Consider the following 24169-nt stretch of genomic DNA (forward strand, 5'->3'; position numbering starts at 1 on the left):
CTCTCTTCCTACACGAAGAAGTACAGGAGACCATTGCACAATGGCTTATAGAGGATGCCATCCCACAAAATGGCTGGGCCCTTTGGACAACAATGACCATTTAGGAGAGTAGTGCAGAGTTGCAGGCTTGGGCCTTGAGGTGCATACAAGAGAGGGAAAGAGCCCCATGGTAGACTTGGCATCCATTAAGAGGCTGCATGAGCAAAAGCCGAACTCTCCATGGCTTGCCGATAGATACAAGTGTGCCTGCCTGACCTTGCAAGAGATAGAGGCCCAACATGTGAGATACTCATACACTCCTCTTGTGCCCATTGGGTTCTTTGGATGCTGAAAGATGAGTCAAGATAGATCCGTTCCAACCCTCAAGACATCTTGGAGATGACGACCTCCTTTCATTGCAAACTTTTCCCAGTAGAGGAGGAAAATTGAAACCCCCAAGGTAGAGGACGTGTGGGCCCATATCCCCTTAGTAGTCACAAAAAGGAGGATGAGGCAATTGTTGCCCCCGTTTATTGATGAGAAGCAATTGGAGGGCCCTCGAGGTCGTTTGTACCAAGATTTCACAGTCTCATAGACCCATCAGTCTTCCGAAGACTTTAATAAACTCTCTCTCTCTCTCTCTCTCTCTCTCTCTCTCTCTCTCTCACACATGTAAGTATGTATGTATGTATGTCATCAAATTCTATATATGTATGTATGTATGTATATACATACATACATATATGTATACACACACACACACACACACATTGTGTGTGTATTATTTCAGCTTGCCAGTTTTGTTCTGGATATCTATCTTGTAATATAAAGCATTCAGAGTTTTCACAAAACAAAGTGTTTGTGTGTTTGTGTTTACACACTTTTCCTAAAAGAAAGTACATGTATTAAGAGAAAATATACATTCAAAGTTGCTCCAAAAAGAAGCAACTTCAACTCACTTCAATGTTCTTTGTTTAAAAGATCTCTCTCTCTCTCTCTCTCTCTCTCTCTCTCTCTCTCACACACACACACATACACATATGTATCTAGGTATGTATGTATGTTGATATTGATAGTAGGTCATCAAATTCTATATATCCCAACCAGACTCATGTCCAAATTACATTAGATGCAAGCCAGCCACCAATAAGCAAAAGACTTGTACCTAGAGCGCTTGCCAAGCAACTGCTTCTTTTGAGTCTCATGTTTACTAACTTTTCTCCCCTCCTGATTGTTTTGAGCCATTGGAAGTGCTTTCTGACATGGGAAAATTAGAGTCAAACATATGCATTTATCACTCCTTTTCATAATGATGAAGAAAGATTAGTCTGACTCTTTAGTAATTATTTGCAATTTGAAAAGATAAAGGCCTATCCTTACCATGGTATAGTACATAGGTGGGTTCCAAAGAACAAAGTATTTTTTTCCACAAGCACTTCCATCCTCTTGCACCACTCGTATGCTTCTGAGACCAATTAATTCCTGTGCACAAATAGACATTGAAATCAGGAGAATTGAACACCAACAACCTGTCTCTAGCTGCTGCATCCACAGCAAATAGATCTTATTCTGGTGCATATAAATTAATATCGATTGGAGACAATAATTTAGCAATGTCTCAGGTGCCATGTCTGCAGAAACAGCAGCAACCAAGGACCTGATCCAGCAGTAGGAAAGAGGGCACGGTGGGGCAGACCTCAACCCTTGCCATCTTCCACCTTCAGGAAGGAGCCTCTCCTTCACTACAGTTGTGTCTAATCATTTACAACAGTTGTAATCGGCCTCTTGGCTCAGTCATACAGTAAACAATCTCTTCGGAGGGGGGGACTATTGCAATCCAATCCCCCCTCAGTTCCAACACACCCATAGAAATAACACATGTTTGGGTGTGCTTAGTCACAGTTCTATCTCTATAGCAGTTAGCAGTTAGTAGGAAAAAAAGAGAGAATTACATTGGTATCAGAGCTTAAGTTTTTTCCTAAGATAGTGAGGTTCATCCAATGAAAGCCACTGGTGTATGGTGCAAACACGATCTGGCAGAAATACCATGAGTTCCAACAAGCCTTCAACTAAAGGTACACAGGAGGACATGGGCTCCACAGCCCCAGCAGTGGTTCCTCTACAACCCACAGCACCTCCACCTACAGAAGCTCCGGCGACAGCTTCCACCATGATGGCAATGATGCAGGCCGCAGCAATCTGACAACCTCTTCAACACATGCTCCAGCTTCAAGAGATGCAGGAGGATAAAAAGCAGGCTGCCAAAAAGTGCGATCATGAAGCCCAAGCAATGAAGGAGGCCCACGAACAGACTGATTGAGAAGCCGAGCAAGAGGCTCAAGAGGCCAAACAGAACCAAGATCGTGAGGGTCAGGATGCAAACGACAAATGGGATCGACATCTCTCATGTTTTACTTCGACCACCGAGAGAGGAGGCAACAGAGAGGATTCTTCAGCCCGCCAAATCGTTATTTCCCATGAAGCTCAACTTCTTAAGGTACCATGGAAAAACTGAACCTTTAGTGTTGATCTCCTAACTCAACTAATTTCAGAGTTACTTCTGAGTGGTACATACAGGAGACAACGAGCTGTGCATCCCGCCTCAATGCACCTTACACACGAGGCGTCCACTTGGTGGCACAAGTGGTTAAAGGATCACTACTCTGCAGATAGTGGAGCGAGTTCCTTTGGAAATGCTGCGGCCCCCTTGTTTGACCCCCTATGATTATCTTCTCCTTAGACTTTGATCCATTGACAACAGAATTCACCAATTCTGTGAGGACCTTCTCATACAGTCTAAACGTGGCTGTCTAGGTCCTAGGGGCAATAGGAAGGGAAGGGTGCATTAAGGTGCATTTAATGGTAGATGCATGGGTCATAGGATAAAGGTAGGTCTAAATGGGAAGATGGAACTTGAGTGATCTCAAAGGACATTAATGAAAGGATATCAACCTTTCATTGTGAATCATGTAGCATTCTCTATTCACCTTGCATTCATCCGCCATCTACCTAGATGAATCCAAGAACATTCCCAAACTCATCCTCTAAAAACACAACATAGTGCAGTTTCAATCTCACGATAGTCACTCATAAGATTGCAAACCATCAACTCCATCACGCATAGCAAGGACTAGCTACTATGACATTTCCATGACGTCATCAGCGCTCTCACACATAGTATAAAAATATGCTCTCACACATACAAATCCACACTCACACATATGGAGAATCCATTTATGCAAAGTCTTTGATGCAAAGATGAATAATGCCGCCTTGCTTGTCAATGGAGAGGAGAAGCTTGCACTCTAGACGTCTAAATGGAAGGCATTAGAGATTTCTACTCGAAGAAAAAACATAAAGAAGAAAGCGCTATCAGAAAGGCAACAGTCAGTGCCCAGGTTCATATGATCAAGATGGCTAGTGGGCCAACATAAAATGCCAATCCAACCCAACCTGAAGGTAGAGCATAGATAGAACTATGTACAGCATTTGCCTCCATGTGCTCCCACATGCACTTTCTGTTGAGAGATCACGCTCAACATCATGTGATCATATGTGCATGGCACCATCATGTGATAATATGTGCATAGCACTAACCCAATAGACCCTTGAATGACTGATATCAAAGGTCCAGGTGAAACACCCTTACACCAATAGATGAACTTGGACCCATGGCCTAGGATTTTGACATCCAAGCCTTGGGGCTGATAATCTAGTCAAACTTCGAACTAGTCCCACCATAATGCTCCCAAGATGACGTCCACTGCCTGAGTAGGTGCGACCCTGAGTAGCCAACTATATACCCACCTTGAGATCTTCAGAATGGCTGAAGCTACCTACATGTTGCTCTCTATCTACTGCCCTGGAAATGCACCATTCAAGGTCAAATGTTATGCTGGCGTAAGAGGAATTGAGCCTTCTGAGTTGCTTTGGTGGAGATGATGACCTCAAGACTACTTGAATCTGTCGAGACAAGGACCTTCTGACCACCAACCTATCCATAAAATTAAAACATATTGGGAAACTGATGACACATCCCCCTTTTGCTCTTCAAGCTCATGTATGACTACTGAGGTTGTCCCTGTAGTCTGCTCGTCATCAAGCTCCTCAATGACTACGGAGGTTTTTGAAACTGTTGCTGAACCACTTGACGCGGTTCCTGCTGTTAGAAGCTTTTGGTAATGTGGGCAATCTTTCTTAATATGGCCCGGCACATGACAATGAAAGCATCGGTTCTCTTTGGCATAGAGTGCTTGGGTTGCTTTATCCAAGTACCCACCATAGCCGTTGATGTCCATCGCCATCCAGCTCTTCTTCTGCTGCCCACCATTCCCACCATCATTTGGCGTGGAATCTTGGGACTTCTTACTATTGACCTGCTTGGGTCCTTGACCCTTGTGCATGAGCTCAAAATTCTGGGCAAGCTCATATGCACACTCATAATCTCATGGCCTGAAACTTCGGGCATACCATTGGATGTCTGCACATAGCACATGGAGAAATTTGCTCAGCTGACGTCCTCCAACTATAACTGTATAAGCACTTGAGTGAATTTATTGGCATACTAATTCAGTTTCCCCGAAAAGGAAGGCTTGGCTAGAGGTGGAAGTCTCTCCGTTTCTCCCCCGCTCGTCGGAGTAGAGAGATGAGAAGCTGTCGGTCTCGAAGCTCCTTGGCCTCCTAAGCCTCGCGGTCTCGGAGTTCCTTGGCTTCCCAAGCCTCTCAATCGCCTTCGTCTTTTGCTTCTTCAACTTCCCGATCGTGTTCTTCTTTTGCCTCCCGAGCAAGTCTTTTGCGCACTGTAGCAGCCTAACTCACAATCTTCCCGATCTCCTAAAGTTGGGCCATGCAGGTGAAGAGAGCCTCGGACTGTTGTTTCTGCATATGCATCATGCAGCATAGCCTGCAACGTGGCTATCATGGCAGACATGGAAGTGTCCAGGATTCTATGGTGGGGGTGGTGGTGGCAGTTTCCCCCCCTGTGTTGGACTACTCACTGGTGTTCATGGTATTGTTGCCGGATTTTGTCTTGACCATAAACAATAGAGCTGCCCCTAAACTGACCCTCCCTATCTCAGGAAAAAAAACCGAAGCTCTAATACCAATGTAGCAAGAGATAGACTATCCTCACTCTCTCTCCTGCTCAATACTAACTGCAAACTGCAAGATGATGCACTCAATACACAAAGTGATGTTGGAGATGTGAGTGAGAGATCAAAGGGAGAGAATGTAGTGGACCTCCAAAGAGGAAATAGATAGCCCAAAGGGCTGAATACAAATGTATGAAGGGACTGAAACCCTCAGTGCAAAATTGGAAAAACTAGACTACCTAGAGGAGGTAAATCCTCACTAGATCCCTGAAGAGGCTGAGGCTAAACTGCCCAACTGTGGGGTGAGGAATGAGGGCTAAAGGCTGCCCCTTTATAAGCTGTTAGGTCAATGCCGACTATTGACCCGGGTCAGCTGGTCAACGCCAACCGTTGACTAGATCTATCAAAAGTCAACATTGATTTTTGACCAAAAAGTCAACTCTATGTTATTTTACCTGCGATGTCATGGCATTGACTGTATGTTGACTATGTGCTGATTGCTGACTGCACAATGCTGCTTGTGTGGTTGTACGGAGGCCTACGTGGCAATTGACCTGGCTGTCTGCGTCAGCACCAACTAGCATGGCCACGGGCTTGTGGATGCCCGTGACACATGCTCTAGTTGGCCTCTACTAGTGTGTATTCTCTATATCTTTGGCTTCAAAGCTCCACGAAGTTTCTTCCGATTGATCCACCTTGCCCTCGTACGAGCTAGCTCCTCCTCCACTCCACTATGTCTTGGAACTGACTCCAACGTGTAGAAATCTATGATTGTCTCTTGTGTCACTGTCACCTCCGGCAATCTACTCCGTCTCAATAGAGTCTATGTATGTTGTTCCATGTTAATCAGATAAAGACCAATGTAGACCTGATCATAAAAGTGGACCAATCGAGACAGTAGTCACCCGAAACCATGCCCCTCTTGAAAAGGAATCGTGCGCAAATGTCATAATAGACTCAACAAGTACATAGCAAATGCCCCTCTGTCTCCACCTCTTCCATTGTGTATAGCCTACAGATGCACTTCTTTTGCAGAGAGGGTTTTGAGAAATCACCAAAAGGTACCCATGTTTAAAGTCATTTCTGAGGTTTTTGGGCCTTTTGAGCTCATTTCTGGTGCCAAAAAGGCCAAAATATGCATAAATCAAAAGTTTTGTTTTTAATTGCAAGGAATTTAGAGAATATAGGTGTATATGTATTTACTTATTTGTTTATTTATTTATTCATTCACTCATTTATTTATTCATTTATTTATTTTGGGTCTTATATGCAAATTACAATCCATGATATCCCAACCATGGGATATAGGAAGAAATTGATAGACATTTTTTTGTATGGCACAAAATTATAGCATGATAGACCACCAATTTTGAAATACAGATGCAATCAGCCTAACCTCTTTTCCCATAAGGCCTGAAGGTTAAAACTAATCCAGTCATACTCGAAAGAGTGCTATTTTGACCATCTCTTGCGATTTGGAAGACAAATATTTAACTGATGAGTAAATGTAAAGGTGACTCTATTTGAGTACATTGTCAAGCAAGTGATGGTGGAAAAGCTTCCTAACAATTGGTTTGGTATCATAGTAGATTGTGTTCAAGAACTATAATGTTTGATTAGAAGGAAGTTTGATCATCTATAGGATGCCTCTTATATCTATGTTAGATATAACAAGACTGATAATTTGTAGGATGCCTCTTATGTCTACATTAGACATTGTGGTATCCAAACAAGAATTGGCTAGTCAATATGGGGATACAATTTTTTCTTGCTTCTTATGTACTCTTAGCTATCCTATGCTATAATTGGTTGAGAAGAGAAGGCCTGCTAGATAAATTTTAGCAAAATGCCCAATAGCTACTACAAGATTATGTGAGAGTCCCTAAGGTATTATTGTTCCAACCAATTGTGTGTTGCTTGATTACTATGAGTATGTGAAGTAGAAGCATGAAAGTACATATTCCTTTTGAAGACGAGAGACCTTCCCTTTATAGGGGAGCATTGTGCACCATCCAGGCATTCGCAGAGGGATGTTCTTATAGAAGATCATTTTCAATATAGAGTTGCATTATGTGCATCAATTCTCTTGGATGCATTTCTCCATCTCCTACATAGCGTATCAAAATGAATTTATGCATCAACTCTCTTGGATGCATTTTTCCATTTCCTACATCTTGTATCAAAACAAATTTGAGCTAAAGGGGTCCATAATGTCACATAGAAATGTATAAGTGTTGTCTGGTGTCAATTATGTTCCCCCTTGCTCATTCTTGCCATGGCTCGTTCCCCCTTGCTCGTTGTTTGACGCACCTCGCATCAGCCTAATGGCAATCCTCAATGTGTAAGAGGTCTGTTCTCCAGGTACTAGGGTCTGATAATCACTACATTCTCTCATACTCTCAAGAAGTGATCATGATAGAGTTGGATCTTGGTAAGAAACTCTTGCCCCCCCCCCAAAAAAAGTCCGTGACATATAGATATGGAGTAGATCCAAGCATATGATCCGGTTGATCTCATCTCGGGAAACTAGGGGGCATCCAAGCTATACTGAAAGGGAGTGAATCGATCCATCTAAATATCTTGGTTAGCAAACCATCTGGATATACATGCATACCAGGGCGTGCTAACCCCTCTGTCTGCTAGTCGTATGGATGACTCATAGTGCCAATCAAGGTAGTCTCCAGCTAGGCAAAGCCCAAACCCTATGAAGGTATGTCACTGTCTAAAAGATAGCATCAATCTCAAGTGGTGTCATGGCAAACTTTGCCTATACTTTCTGATGAGGGACTAAGGGCTTACTTTGAATCATCTGAGGTCCCATGATTATATGTAGCCTCTCAAGTCTCCTCCAACCAGTTGATGCTGGCCTCACTAGTGTATCAAACAGCAACCCCTTCGCCCGGGGGTACTGGAAGTGTGCTTGGAAGCACTGTCGCTCTAGTCGGGCTAGAGCCCCTTGATCTCAAGTGACTCCCTAACTGCTTGAAACTAGTCTCATGAAGAGTGTCCCTAGGTAAGTGCAAGAATGAACGATCTCCCCTGAATTCCTTGGTAAGTAAAATTGTGTTCATGAAGTACTTCCCATGAAGTATTGAAATCATGACCTTAATCTCACCAAGGGATTGTCAAGTCTCTCTACCTGCAAAACACCTCCAACATATAGGCCTACTGTTGAAGAGGATATGAGCATTGTATCATCCGCGTATAGTAGTATTTGTATCATGAAATCAGCAAGAAGTGATGCCTTGCCTCCCAGGCAGTCAATGAAGGTTGTGATTTCATCAATACAGAACCTACAGAGTGTCGGTGAGAGGGGACATCCTTGCTTCACTTCAATTATGCTTTCAATCCAGTTTGACAGACCTCTTAGGGCACATACATTCTCTCTTATTGACTCTTATAGACTCATCACCTCCCAAACCATGACTCCTAGGGTCAGCATCCCCTGAAGTCTCTAATCATACAAGATCGCAAGCATATGTCAAAGGCCTTTCAAAAATCTACAAAGTAGGCGTAACTTTATGGGATCTTGATGTTGCCTCTTCAATGATGGCCCATAGAGTAAAGATGTTGGTCTAGAGTGGAGTGCTATCACTAGAACCTAGCCTGTCCCAAGGCCCATTGTCCTTGTGCCTTTGTGTTTGATCTCTCTCTCTCTAGTATCAACCTGTAAAAGCTTGGCCAATGTGTAGTTGTCATGAACGCGGCCAAGATCTCCATTCTCATAGGCCATCTAATCACAGAGATCTGCATCAAGAGATTGGGGGCAGCTAGATGTCCCAAGCTTCTCGTGAGACATACACAAGAATTTATAGGACCACTAATGTTACTACTCATCATAGATAGAGGAGCATCTAAGCTATGAGGACCACAACCTAGCAACAATAGATCACAGCATGCTCCACATGCACAAATAGGTCACACCTCCCCCACTCACTCCAGCAGCTCTTCATCCTCTAATCCTCAGCATACATAGAGAGAGGCAAGAAACTTGAAGTATGCATTTGACATACACTTTCATAAATTTGCCTATTCAAAGCTTGGATGCCCTCAACATTGATTCATCCAATCATTCAGATTCATTGCGTTATCTTACATTTATCTACTCTGGGAAAAATGTATTCACCAATAATGGGCAATTTATCTAATCCCTCTCAATATTTTCTTCCCTAGTCATCTAAGAACATGAAATACAAAGTTTGAAGCAACATAAAAGGTGTGCATACCATTGCATGCTCACAAGGATTGGCTACAGTTGCACTGCTAACAATGAAAGTTGGTTCTGTCCCATACACTGCACATCCAATAAGACTTCATCAATAAAAACAATAAATGTGCAACCGGTTTCCTCTATAACAAAATGAAAAACAAAGTCTATGTAGGATGAAACATACGATGATAGCATAAGCGACGTAATCGTCTCAAAATTACAGCTGTGTGGCAACCAAATGCCCCTCTATAAGCATGAGCTTCATCAACCACTACAAACCTGATAAGCATAGAAAACCACAAGCCATAAAACAAAAGAAATAACAAAAAAGTTTTCAAAACAAACATATTTACAAGACAGGCATTCATCGAACATTATGAAGGCCTTTGCATCATTGTACCGTGGTATAATAAAAAAATACTCAATCACTTGACACAAAAACTTGACCTCCGAAAAAAGATTTGATTTTCCTTTTCTTACAGCAAGCTGAAAAAGATTTTGAATATCATGTGTTGTGGAAGGAAAAGCTCCAGTACAATTTGGAACTTTCTGATTGGGGATGCCCACAACAAATTTGTTCACAAGGAAAATTTATGCACTACTTGGCTGAGGGCTCTACTAAGCAGGGAATTTTTTCCATGTGCTCAGGTAGTACATGTCAGCTGCTCGTTGAACGACATACAAGCAGCTTCGGATCAATCCACTAGGGCTGCCCTGTTTATAATGCAGGCTTTAGACCCTGTTGGATAATCTAAGCTTGCACACTAGTAAGACTTGATATCTTGCTGGACCTCCCATGCAGCAGAAGAACAGAGAACCAAAGAAGAATCTTGAACCAAAGGAGAACACCAATTCGATCCAACTTCTATGTACAATTGTGCACAAGAATCAACTCACAATTATCAAATGAGAGATTGTAGAAAGCAGTAGTGAACAGCAAGATATCTCAACGAATTCGATGCCAAAATATGCCAAAACCTTATACAAAGTTCCATCACATGCAGCAGTTGCTGCCCTGGAAGCTCAGTGGCAAGCTAAAGATCTGCTCTTTATTCTCTGCCCTGCACTGATGCTGGCTGTGCGCTCCTCAGTTCATGGCTCTATGCAATTGCTCCAGGTTGCCTTGAAAGCTGCTGAGAGGGAGCAGCACCACATGGGGGAGATCTGCATCAACAGAGGGAGCAGAACTCCATGGGAAAAAGTCTGCTTCAGGACTGTGTGGAGAAGGAGCTGCACCAGTAGGACCGCATGAAGGAGGAGCCACTGGAATCATCATACTAGTAAGACTGCATGGAGAAGAAGCTGCAAGAGAAGGAGCTGCTGCAAGAGGAGAAGCTGCTGCAAGAGAAGGAGCTGCTGCAGGAGGAGCTGCTGCAAGAGGGGGATCTGCTGCAGGAGGATCTTCTACACGGTGGAGGAGCAGCTGCAACAGCAAGAGGGAGAGAAGCTGAACAAGTGAAGGGGGGTGGCCCTCTTTATATAGGATCTGCTGTAGGTTGTGCAAGTAGGGGCTCAAATAGAAATGGAGGGGATGAAAGGGCCTCAGATAGAATGTGACCCTTTCCTCCCCTCTGGAATGTGGTGGTGGCTTCCCATGAATTGTGGTGGGATGCATGGAGATTTAGTCCATGGTGTGACAAGTGGTGCCATGAGTCCTATGAGCAAAAGGGTGTGAGCAGGAAGGAGAGCAACGTCAGTTGTATTGCAAGGAATAGAAAACAACATACAAAACTAGGGGTTTTGTCAAAGTGACAAAACTCTAACTAACCCAACCACTAACTACAAACTGTAGTTGGGTATCCTAACTATGGTAGGGGGAAAAAACTCTAATGAGGAAAAAATGCCCCTAACCCACTTATTAGTCATACATTGGTCACTGCCATGAATTATGGCGATAATTCCAACACCCCCCTTCACTGCCAATGTGATGATGTACAAGGAAAAGATCAATCACCAAAAGGAGATAAGTTGAGAGCATTGCGGAATGCCTCAAACTTCTCACGTGAAAGTGCTTTGGTGAAGATGTCTACAACATTGTTATGTGTGGAGACATAGATCATACTGATCTCCCCTATCTCCCCTACATGCAACTTCTCTCTGACATATGATAATGAACCTCAATGTGCTTCGTGCAAGCATGAAACACAAGATTCTTGGCAACTGCAATAGCACTCTAACTATCAGTGAGAATAGGAGAAGCACCCTTCAATGCTAGATGAAGATCAGCCACTAAACGACGCAGCCAAACACACTCAACTGTTGCTGTGAAAGCTGCCCTGCACTCAATTTCACATGAGGAGGTAGCCACTGTAGATTGTTTCTTGCTCAACCAAGAAATGCAAGCATCACCCAAAAAGAAACAATTACCACTAGTAGACTGCCTTGTGTCATAATCTCCAGGCCAATCTGAGTCACTGTAAGCACGCATCTACAAGTCACCCCCCCTGGGAAACATCAAGTCATAAGACTTAGTGCCTTGCAAGTAATGGAAAATGTGTTTTATAACTTGCCAGTGCATTGTCTTTGGGCTGTGTATGTATTTGCTCACTTGCGAAATTGCGAACTGAATATCAGGCTGAGTATTGCACAGATAAATGAGGTATCCAACAGCCTCGTTGTAAAGTGTGGCATCAACCAGTTCACCTCCATCATACATAGTAAGTTTCAGCCCTGGCTCCATGGGAGTGGCTATGGGCTTGCAATCATGCATCCTGAACCAATCCAAAAGCTTCTGCACATACTTGGATTGAGACATAATGATGCCACGTCTCTCTTGTATGAACTGGATCCCCAAATAGAAATGAAGCATACCCAAATCTAACATATCAAATGTGGCTCTAAACTCAGCCTTGAAATCTGCAATTGTTCCTTCATCAGAACCTCTAAGCAGCATGTCATCTACATAAAGAATGATGACCAAAATATCCCCCCCATCCTTCTTGATGTAGACGGTACTATTAGTTGGACTATTAGTGAGACCCTTGCCGGTCAGAAAGGCAGCAATCTTCGAATACCAAGCTCCTAGAGCTTGTTTCAGCCCATAAAAGCCTTATTCATCTTGCATACTTTATGGGCTGCACCTGACACCTCAAAACCGAGAGGTTGCTTCACATAAACCTCTTCCAACAAGTCTTCATTAAGGAAGCTGTTTTTATATCCAACTAATGTACATGCCAATTAAATGTGTAGCCATGGCAATCACTAACTTGATAGTAGTCATCCTGGAAGTAAAGTCTCCCCATAATCGATGCCCTTTTTCTGAGCATAACCTTTGGCAACCAGCCTTGCCTTGTACCTGTCAATAGACACATCTAGCTTTTGCTTGACCTTTAAAACCCATTTGGTTCCTTGGTGGCAAATCCATATTATCAATGGACTGCAACTCATCCTTCATGGCATTCATCCAATGCACATTATCCTGAGCCTCCTCAAAGAGTCAGACTCTTCATCATCCAAAAGTGCACCAATAAAAACTGAATCCACAAAATGTCACCCCTCTTCATGTCTGGATGCACTACAAGTTCTGTCAAGCAATGGAGCATCAAGCTTACTCTCCTTGAGAGTTTGGAGCAGCCAATGAGGAACTGATTTGGCACCCTGAATTTCTGTCCTGTCCTGTCTAGCCACATCGTCCACTACCTGTGGAGAAACGGGATCAGCCTGGGGCTGAATTGGGGCATGTGGAACAAGAGGGGCTGGCTGTATGTCCTGAATTTCAGAAGGCATATCAGCAGTTGGAGATCCCAAAGCATAGGTAATATACCTTCAAAAACATCATCTAATGTAGAAGAAGCGGGCACATTAATTTCAGCTTGTGTATGTGCTGAATTTTCTGAAAAGATGCTAACAAAAATCTTGTGTGAAGCAGGATTGTAGAGACAGTAACCTTTGTTCTCTGCACTATACCCAACAAATATGCACTTTAATTGACTTGTCGGACAGCTTATGTCGAAAGTCAACAGGCACATGGGCATAGGCAACATATCCAAAGACACGAAAATGATCCACTAAAGGCTTTCTGCCATGCCAAACTTCACAAAGAGTTTTTGTTTTCAAAGCCTTAGTGGGAGCCCAATTCAAAACATAGTTTGCACACATGGGACCTTCAAGCCAAAACTTTTTGCTTGTAAGCATGCATCTATCCATCTCCATAAGAGTTTGAATTTCAGCTTTGTCATTTTGCTGAGGGATAAGCCTCACTGTAAGCTAATGTGTGATACCCTTCTCTTTCGAATAAGCCTCAAATTCATGAGACTTTTACTCCCCCACTCTATCTATGCGTAGAATCTGAACCGTGAGGCTTGTTTCATTCTCAAAGTTGGCAACAAAGTGTCGAAAATGCCTAAACACATCTAATTTTTTCTCCAAACCATAAACCCAAGTGTAGTTGAGTAGTCATCAATAAATGTGACATAATAGAGATAACCACCCAATGCAGGAGTCCTCATGGGACCACAGACATCACCATGAATGAGCTGTAATTTTCGAACAGCTCGTACTGCACCATCCTTCTTGAAGGGAAACCTGTGCATCTTCCCCAGTATGCACCCTTCACAGACATGAGGGGGAGGTGACTCCAAAGGAGGCAAAGCATCAACCATAGAATGTTTTTGAAGTGTCATCAAGCTGCCATAACTCAAATGCCCATATCTAGCATGCCATAACTCTGCATTTTGCATATCAGCAGTGGGAGAAGAAACTGCAAGTGAATCATCTTATCTTTTCTCAAAAACATCAAGCTGAAAAAGACCATGAAATAGCATGCCAGATAGTCTCAAGGCATAGTCATCTGCCCTATCTCAGACTGCGCACTTGTCATTTTCAAAGACAACTTGAAATCCTCTTTTATTGAGAGAGGACACTGAGAGAAAATTCTTCTTGATTCCACATACATAAAGCACATCATGAATTCTGAAATTTGTGCCATCTGTGGCTGTAAGTACAATCTCAGCAATGCCACGAACGAAATAATAAGAAGTATTTGCACAAGACACCCTTTTTCCAGCGAGTGATGGATGATGCAGAGAATCAGACAAACACATCCTGGAAGTGATATGTTTGGTGGCACCAGTATCAAAGTACCAATTATTCAATGTCTCATTGACATTGAAAGCACATGAATCCTTAGAAGGATCATAACTGCAAGTCAGAAAAGCATAAGAGTCGTCCTTAGATGTGGCTGTAATATTTGGAGCAACCACCTGAAAATCAGGACTGCAAGTTAGAAAGGCATACTCTCTTCCACTAAGTTGCCTGAAGCATCACCACCATACCAGAATCCTTTTTCTTTTCCTTGGAAATTCTTTTCTTGCATTCCTCGATGTAGTGACCCGGCTTCTTGCAATAATGACAAACACCCTTTCTCTTGAGCTTCCCTGCATCTTGTGAGAAGGCTGTCCAGAATCAGCTTTATGCTGATGTGAAGGCTGATTTGCATGCTGCTTATGCTGCCCCTTCCCTTTGGGCTTGAGTTTCGAAAGCATTGCATGTTCACCAGCTCGTGAAGCCATGTTCTTTCTGGTTTGTTCTTCCTGCAACAAAAGTCCTATCAACTCATGAAAAGTGAGAGGGTTGCCACCCCAATGACAAATTCAATGAGGTGCGAAAGCCAAGATAAGACTCAAGAAGAGAATTCAGAGTGGTCGTAACCATCTCTGAATCTGTAATGATCTCATCAATATTCAACAATTGCCCTCTCAAATCCTGAAGTTTAGTGAGGTGTTCAGACATACAGTCACCCTCATCCATATGAGTATGAGTCAACTCTCTCTTCAGGAATGAGACCCTAGCATCATTGCAGGCTGAAAACATACTCTCCAAAATATCCCAAGCTGCCTTCGAGGTCTTGCATGACCGTGGAATGATAAACCTTTTGACAGAAAGTGAGATAGCTGAAAGTGCTAGTGCATCACGTGAATGGCACCTTTTCAGATCCTGTGTAGGAGCCACTGCTGCAGCTGTTGCTGCACCTTGAGCTTGTCCTCTACCCCTTCCTTCACCTTGTTGAGGAGTGGCAGCTGCAACCACATTCTCTCGCCATGGCTCATCCCTATTGACAAAGTCCCATAAGTGTTTACCAACTAGGATATTGCGAACCATAAAACTCCATAGGGAGTATTTGGTACCATCCAACTTATCCTCCTGTGTGAGGACTCCAAACACTTCATTGGGAATGTTTTGGGCCATAACTGCCAAAGAAAATGCAGCAAATACCAACAAAAAAATCCCTTCCTGGGAATTAAGGTGCACAACACAAACTCCTTCTGGGATATTGAAGCAAACTACCCACTACTCAAAAAACAGCCAATCAATGGCTCAAAATGCAACAGCCCAAAAGCACAAACTCAATTGAATCTCTGCCAAATGTGGCTGCGAAACACCTACAAAAAATCCTAAAGCCCCAAATACAAGAGAATGGGTGTCCAAAACCAAAGGACAGCTTGCTGTTTCGGCCTATCAAAGGCTCAAAGTGCACCCAAATAACCTGCAGATGCCCAAAACTTGCCAAAAGGCACTGCAAAGTCTGCAATGTGACTCACTTTGAGTCCAAAAATGCATGCAAAGTGTCCAAACAACTTATACACTCTGAAATTACAGTCCAAATGCAAAAGCCCCAATTTCTTCAGAAAGAAAGAAAGAAAGTTTATTAAAGCCTTCGGAAGACCGATGGGTCTATGAGACTGTGAAAATCCTGATACAACGAGTTGTGGTAGTGGAGCTACTAAATGAGCATCCATACCAATGCAAAATGCAAAATGCAAAAAATGCAAAAATGCAGAATGGCAGTACTAAGTCCTAAGTACAACATAGTCATGTCGATGGTCGACTATATATCAATCTCAGTGTAACACACTAACTACTAACTACAGGCAGATCACGGGAGAAGCACCGAATTTGTTCCACCCAACCTTTCTTGCTGAAGCGTGAGAGCTAACTGAGAATTCCCATTCAAAGCATACGTGAGAGCTCATTCTCATCTCTCTCTAGCTTCAACAAGCCCCATCTCCCTAGATGGATCTCGAGTGCGAAGGAACTCTGAGAAAAACTTTTTCTCCTTCCTTAAATACTCTTACAGACCGGTTTCATCCGCATACACCTTGGCTCTATCCATAGCCTGGCGGATATTAGCTCTCGCAAGTGCTAGCATCTCCCTCATCTAAACCACAAAGTTCGCGGCACTAGGCACTTTCTGAGGTATTCCAACTATAGTTGGATTTGCTGGTCTATAACCATAGTTCAGCTCAAACGGACTGAACCCTGTAGAGCAATGTTTTCTATCATTGTAGGCAAACTCTAACAATGGCAACCACTTGTCCCATGTATGTTGCCTCAATGACACATATGCCCTCAGCATATCCTCTAAAGTCTGGTTGACTCTCTCCGTCTGACCATCCGTCTCAAGATGATCCCCACTACTCATTCCCAACTCAATCCTTAGTGTCTCAAATACCGCTGTCCAAAAATGACCGGTAAATCTGACATCTCTGTCTGACACTATGGATCTAGGCAATCCATGTAGACGAAATATATGTCTGATAAACAAATCCGCTACTTGCGAGGCACGAACACACTCTCTAGTCGGAATGAAGTGAGCCATCTTGGTTAGACGATCAACCACCATAAGGATAGAATCATACCCTCCTGGTGTTGTAGGCAGCCCTACAATAAAGTCCATGGAAATGCTCTCCCACTTACTTAGTGGTACTTCCAAGGGCTGTAAAAGTCCGGGTGGCTTCACCCGTTCGGCCTTACTTACCTAACACGAGAAACACCGTGTCACATATTCATGAATATGCTTTTTCATCTTTGGCCAAAAGAAATCTCGCTTCACAAAATCATATGTCTTCTCGACCCCTGGGTGTCCCGCACATGGGCTATCATGGCACTATCGAATGACTCTCTGCCTGAGATCATTCTGACTAGGTACTACAACCTTGCCATTTCTTTTCAGCATACCATCCTTTATGGTTTATCTTACATAAGTTTGGCCTTTTCTGGATGCCACGTCATCCTTTTTATTTTCCCTAAGTTTTAACACATGAGCCTTAGGCCATAAGCTCTGGACAAACTCGTCCACCTTTTGAGTTTCTCTAATCTCGGTCATTAGAGCACTCTCTAATACCGTAAAACTCATATTGTGCATAATGCGAGACAACGCATCAGCAACCTTATTATCTTTTCCTCTTCGGGGTACCGAATCGTTAAATTAAACTCCTGCATGAGCTCTACCCACCTAGCTTGGCGGCCCCTCAAGTCAGGCTGTTTACAAAAATATTTCAGAGTATCATGATCTACATCCACATAAAACTCTGAACCATACAAATAATGCCTCCATGTTTTCAAAGCATGGATAACAACATACAACTCCAATTCATGAGTTGGCCAATTCCTTTGAGAGGGAGAAAGCTTCTTGCTTTCAAAGGCTATCAACCTTCCCTCTTGAAGGAGAACTGCTCCTACCGCAATGCCACTTGCATCGGTTTCCAGGAACAACGGTTTCTGGGGATCAACTATTTTTAACACCGGTCCAACGACCACAGCTTGTTTTATGGTGTTAAAACTTTCTTGTTGATTTTGCCTCCATATAAAAGGTACTTTGTCTGAGGTCAGATCAGCGAATGGCGATACTATTTCGGAATATCCTTTGATATGCCTTCTATAAAATTGGACAAATCCCAAGAATGATTGCAACGCGGTCAAACTCTAAGGGATTGGCCAAGTCAATATCGCAGCCACTTTCTTTGGATCCATTTCTACCCCCTCCGGAGTAATTATGAATCCTAAATATTCAAGCCTAACCATACACAATATAGTTTTCTTTTTATTCACATAAAGACTGGATTTTCTCAAAGTATTGAACACTATTCTTAAGTATTCATGATGCTCAGTAATACTTTTATTGAACACTAGAATATCGTCAATAAAATGTACTACAAACTTTCCAATATACGGACGTAGTAAATCGTTCATAAGCATGACGAATGTCGCTGGAGCATTGGTAAGTCCAAAGGGCATTACCAAAAACTCATAATGACCAAACCTGCTTTTGAAAGCGGTTTTATGCACATCCTCGGCTCTAATCCGGATCTGATCGTAGCCACACTTAAGATCTATCTTGCTAAAAATCATGGCTCCATGTAATGCATCTAGCAAATCATCAATCCGAGCCATCGGATACCTGTGCTTAACAGTGATATTATTCAATGCTCTGTAATCTATACAGAGGCGAAACGTATCATCCTTTTTCTTCTTTAATATCACTGGCGAAGCAAAAGGTAGCCCCAAGTTGAGGTATTCTTCCAGTTGTCTACGCACCTCCGCCTCTTCAGTAAAACTCATTCTATAGGGAGATCTATTTACAGGTTCTGCCCCCGGAATTAGTTCAATCTTATGCTGAACATTCCGCATTGGAGGTAACCCATAAGGTAGTTCATCCCTAAAACATTCAGAGAACTCCTCTGTTATAAGATTAGCCAGCTTGGCCCTCTCACCACTTTGCGTAACATCAATGCTAGCCGAAGAATCATCAATCGCCTCTACCGATGCTGTGCAAAGGAATAAAAACTCTTCTTGAGCTTTTCGGATTCCATCACCATCATGGAAACCAACGGTCCCTGAGGTATATCTTTCTCACCTCGCAAGACATAAAGCACATCATTCATCTTGAATTGATATACCTGCTTTTTCCAATCAATGGCTGGATTCTTCCTAGAATGCCACGCCATACCCAGGGCTATATCTGCATGAGCAAGCTTGGTCATTTCAAAATCAAGCTTCTCAGCATAGTCCTGAATACGAAGCTTCAACTGGGTAACCCTTCGGTCCCATACTTCAGTTGAACTTCCATCTGCCATCCTAACTGTATATGCATAGTCAGATGGGTTAGTCTTTAACTTCAACCTCTTCACGAGCTTGGAGTTAATCACATTGTGAGTTGACGCCGAGTCAAACAACACAATGACATCATGATTGGCCACTTGCCCTTTCATTTTAATTAACTCCGTATCATTAAAGGCTGTATACCCCGTTGATGTGGGCTTAGATAGGATGTTATCTGGTGCACTCGTTACTAGCTTAGCAACAGACACACATAACAAACAAGGTACTGACCTCTGTGAAGATCCCGCTAGCTGAATCTGCATCTCTCCCGCGCTCTGGGACTTCCCTCCATTTCCACGTCGCATTCTGAGACTACCATCTCAGCCATCCGACGATCCTTATTACGTGGACAATCCTTCCATTGATGAGGCTGAAGGCATCCAAAACACAAGCCTTCTCTCCTAGCTTTTTCTCTTTGTTCTGGGTTTAAGGGAGACTTAGACCAAGCCCGGGCTACCATTGGCGTTACTTTTCTCTTCACTCCAATGGTGGTACTTGGTTTAGGAGTTTCAGCTGGTTTCACCTACTTGGCTTGACCACTCGGCTGAGAACCACTCCCTTTACTAATCCATTTCTTCTTAAACCCAGATTTCTTCGGATACTCATACTGGGTTCCGACCTGTGCAAACCCACTTGCCCTGTTGTCCTTGGCATCTTCATAGTTCAGGGCTATGGCTATTGTAACACACTAACTACTAACTACAGGCAGATCACGGAAGAAGCACCAAATTTGTTCCACCCAGCCTTTCTTGCTAAAGCATGAGAGCTAACTGAGAATTCCCATTCAAAGCATACGTGAGAGCTCATTCTCATCTCTCTCGAGCTTCAACAAGCCCCATCTCCCTAGATGGATCTAGATGCCACGTCATCATTATAGGACCTTACTAATGCAACATTTCACCCCTCTCTTGGGATGCTTTAGTTTCCTTTGCCCCTAGGCACATTTATTGCATTAGACCCTTAGCCTTAGATCCACCTAGTCTGGTGCTATCAACCCTCATCTAAGACCTTGACATTAATTCCCTCCCGATCATTTACATGAAGCGCAAATAAATATATTACAAATATAGATCCTTTAAGGGAAATGTCGACTGATTCTTCCAAGGTCATGCTACCTCGGCTAGAGCGTAACACTCAGCATCATCATCAATATCATCATCATCCCCAGCAACAGCAAGATATCAGGATGGATGAGGCAGTGGAGGCATGAAGTCGGCAATAGAGTGCTGTCGGCCACTCAGAGGTGCGGTCATGGCACGTCTCCTGGTCGTAGCTCTACATCTAACCAAGGCTATTGTGACCCCCGTCGGTCGGGCTCCGACTCTAAACAAGGAGGGGATGTCTCCAAGTGTGATCTGTGTGTCGACCCTCTGTTTGAGCTGTCGGGTCACGGGCTCCGGGTCACAGTCATGTTGAGGCCTCGTCTCGTTGGGGTCCATGTGATCTAGCTGAAAGAACTCCGTGATAGAGCTCTGAGAGGGATCAACCGAGGAAGAAGTCTGCTCCTGTCTCCGTGCTCGAAGTATCCTCTCGCGGTGTCTAAGTGCCTCATGAATGAAACCTGCCAAACACCGCTGGTCTGGGTGGGAGAGAAAATGGGCTAAAATCCCATAAGTATCTATAAAAAGACAATGGAAACGTCCTCGGATCTCATAGTACACAGGACACCTAAAGATGAAATGCTCCTCTATCTCAACCTCCTGTATGTCACATAGTGTGCATATGCGCCGCTCCCTGGGTAGCCGCTCTGCTCTGCCGCTCTCGATGTGAAGTCTGTGTGAAGAGACCCGGAACTGCCCAAGAGAGATCCTCGTCGAGTGGGGTAGGTGAATCTGTGTGTATCCTGGTGGGTCAATGAAACCCTCCGCTGTGATATGTAAGAAGTGATCTCTGTAGAAGTTAAGCTTCACTGGGAGTTCACTCAGTTCCAACCAGGTCCGAAAAGTGTGTAGCTATAGTAGATCCTCACGAATAACCTAGTTGACCTCGTGTGATAAGAGGAGAGAGAACGGAGCATCCATGCTATACTGAAAGGGAGGTAGTCTATCCATGTGGAGCCCCAGTCGCTCAAACCATCTCTCTGTACGTGCATACCAGCACCTCTGATCTCCTCCTGCTGCAAGTGCCATATAGAAGAGGATAGAGCTATCCATGGTAGCCTGCTACGCCCCGAGGTATAATCCCCATATTCCCTAACTCACTACAGATATGTGATGACCTGAAATGCAGCATCTAGCTGTAAAGGGGGTGACCCAAACTCAACCTGAATGATCTGGTGAGGAACGGATGACTTACCATGAATCATCCGTGATAGCATGAGAACCTGTAGCCGCTTCACATGGCCCCACTCTGTATCCAACAAGTCTGGCCCCCAACAAGGGCTGCCATACATCCCCGCTGGGCGAGCCAAGGAGTCAAAAAGCAACCCCTTGGTGCGTGGATCCTGAAAGTGTGAGCGGAAGCACTGCCTCTCTAGCCTGGCCAATGAGGCATACCCTCTACTCAAGCGTGCTTGCATCGTGGGTCTCATAGTGAAGCTCAGTCCGGAGAAGATAACCCCAAGGTAAGTGTATAATGAAACTATCTCAACAGATGACCCCGCAAATGTGAACTGCTCTTAACACATGATGGCTCAAGATGTATTGAAGATCATGACCTTGGTTTTACCCAGGTTGACCTTCAAATCATGAGACTCACAAAAGGACGGTAGTAGTGCGTCTAGGTGTCTCTGAAGCTCCTCTGTTGAGGAAGACAAGAGAGCCACGTCATCTGCATAGAGCAAAATTTGGATCAGCGTGCCCGCAAGAGAGCAACCTACACCCCCCTGTGTCTGCATCACTGTCTCAAGCTGGTCAATGTAGAGGCCAAACAAGGTAGGCGACAAAGGACACCCTTGTTTGATCCTGATGGTACTCATGATCTCCTCTGTCCACCCGGATCCTACCCCAACTCTGCCAGAAACTCTCTCGTAAAGTGCCATGACAGCCCAAATGATCTCCTAGTCATAACCCAAGTCCTGTAGGCGCCGTATGAGGCGGGCTCTCGGGACCGTGTCAAATGCCTCGCGAAAATCCACAAAGCAATAATAAACCCTCTACTTCCGTGACCTCGTCTCCTCAATGATACATCTGAGCGTCAAAATGTGGTCCATGGTTCTATGATCACACCAGAATCCGGCCTGTCCTGTTGCTCTGAGTCCTCGACACTCTGCAAGTCTCCTAACCTCGGAGTCAAGTACTGATGCATAAATCTTGGACATGACATGTCCAATCATAATGGTCCTGTAGTTCTCCGGGCTCATGGGATCCCCTGCCTTGTGGATGGGTGAGATAGTGTTAATGGTCCAAGTGTGTGGAAATTCCAAACAAACCGCTTCATTAAAAAGCTTTGCTAAGATCGGTGCTAGGAGGTTAATCCCATATGCAATCAACTCAGTGCATAGTCCCTCATGATCCTTCGCTCGGCCATTATGAAGTTTCATTACAGCATCCTTTACCCCTCCTCTAGTGAAGAGGGTGCAAGATGTGGGACGAGGCATGTGTGAGAGGCTAGGGACTGGCTGATTTGGGATGTCATAAAGTGTGCGTGCATAATCAAACCAGATCTGGGTGTCAATGAGTGGCGGAGGGGACCGTCCTTCTAGAAATCTCCGCCAGAAGTCCTTAGAGTTGTTACTAAATAAAATGTTCAGTAGCTCCTCCTCGTTTCGACGAACGAAGTCTAGTTTCTTCCTCCGTACCAGTCTACGGTAATCACGTAGCGTATCTCGTGCGCTCGGAAGACTGTTTTTGGTTTCGAATCTAAGTTGGCAGTGTAAGGCCTTACACTCATCATCGTACCAACTATTACAAGGTACGGTTCCAGGGGGTGGTGGGCGGGTGGAGCGGGTGGTGTGGGGAAAAGCGTGAATGGCAGCCTCGTGTAGTGAGCGGGTGACAAGGGCAGCACGATCCTCTAAAAGGGGTATGAAGTCAATATAAGCGAGAAGTATGTACAGACGGCCAAAGTAAGAAGGTGAGTGATCCCGATCAAAGCATATATCGTGGTAGGTGGAGTAAGCACTGAGTGGGGTGGAAGGTGATGTGCGAAGGGAGGTGGAGATGCGAAAGAAAAGGTATGTATGATCAGCCCCTGGGGGGAGAGGTGCTACAACGAAGTCAGTAATGCGAGATGTGAAGACAGGGGATCCCATGATGTAATCAACAACACTGGAGGCCCCCCCATGTGGAAAGCATGTGAAACCACCTGAAGCGGGCCATCTGTCAACACCATTATAGATAATGAGATCATGTATCCTGCCTAGGTCTAAAAGATGGCAAATTGACTGAAAGCCCCAAATTTTACAATTGTCTGCAAAAGCCCCAAATTTCTTTGCAAATCTGATGAAATATGCCTCAAATGCACCTGCTACAAAATCTGTAAAGAAAGCTTGCACACAGGCTAGGTGTACCAATGATGTATAGAGAAATTGCAATTAAAAGATGGCAAATTGACTGAAAGCCACAAATTTCTTTGCAAATCTGATGAAATCTGCCTCAAATGCACTTGCTACAAAATCTGTAAAGAAAGCTTGCACACAGGCTAGGTGTACCAATGATGTACAGACAGCACTGTACAGACAGCACGTACAAAATGTACGGCTGTCAGATCTGACGTTTGCCGTACAACTGTATGGCAAACTGTATGGTACTGCGTGAGCATATGGCTGATCATAGCGCATGACCTCTACAGACGTACGGCAAGCGACCGTACGTCTGTACGGCAAAAAACATAGGCAGTGGCGTTGGTACCATACGGTGCACTGCGCAATTGTACGGATGGCAAAGCTGCGCTGTATGACCAGCATATGGCCTGAGCGGAGGTACAAAGTGAGCTCTGTACAAAATGTGTACGACTGGTAGTAGAGACAGCACAAGGGTGGGAGCAGGTGGGTGATGGAGAGCTAGTCCTAAAACCTGGTTCTAATACCAAATGTGAGCAAAAGGGTGTGAGCAGAAGGAAAGCAACCTCA

The 24169-nt window shown here is 44.0% G+C and overlaps 1 protein-coding gene across 5 annotated transcripts in view; it reads right to left on the bottom strand.

The window, feature by feature from the left end:
* The window catches only part of LOC147880662 (UBQ, helicase-c and DEAD-like helicase domain-containing protein), a 150614-nt gene that overhangs the window by 95195 nt on the left and 31250 nt on the right, over positions 1 to 24169 (bottom strand). For all 5 annotated transcript variants that reach the window (XM_087370748.1, XM_087370749.1, XM_087370747.1 and 2 more), the window contains exons 11-14: positions 9464 to 9558; positions 9296 to 9363; positions 1360 to 1461; positions 1145 to 1236 (exon numbers count right to left, since the gene is read on the bottom strand). In XM_087370748.1, the coding sequence (XP_087226874.1) occupies positions 1145 to 1236; positions 1360 to 1461; positions 9296 to 9363; positions 9464 to 9558 (357 nt within the window). The remainder of the gene's footprint in view (positions 1 to 1144; positions 1237 to 1359; positions 1462 to 9295; positions 9364 to 9463; positions 9559 to 24169) is intronic.

The sequence above is a fragment of the Dipteris shenzhenensis genome, chromosome 32 (assembly GCF_047967505.1).
Source record: "Dipteris shenzhenensis isolate YYH24624 ecotype China chromosome 32, Dip_SZ_1.0, whole genome shotgun sequence".
Taxonomy (NCBI): Eukaryota; Viridiplantae; Streptophyta; class Polypodiopsida; order Gleicheniales; family Dipteridaceae; genus Dipteris; species Dipteris shenzhenensis.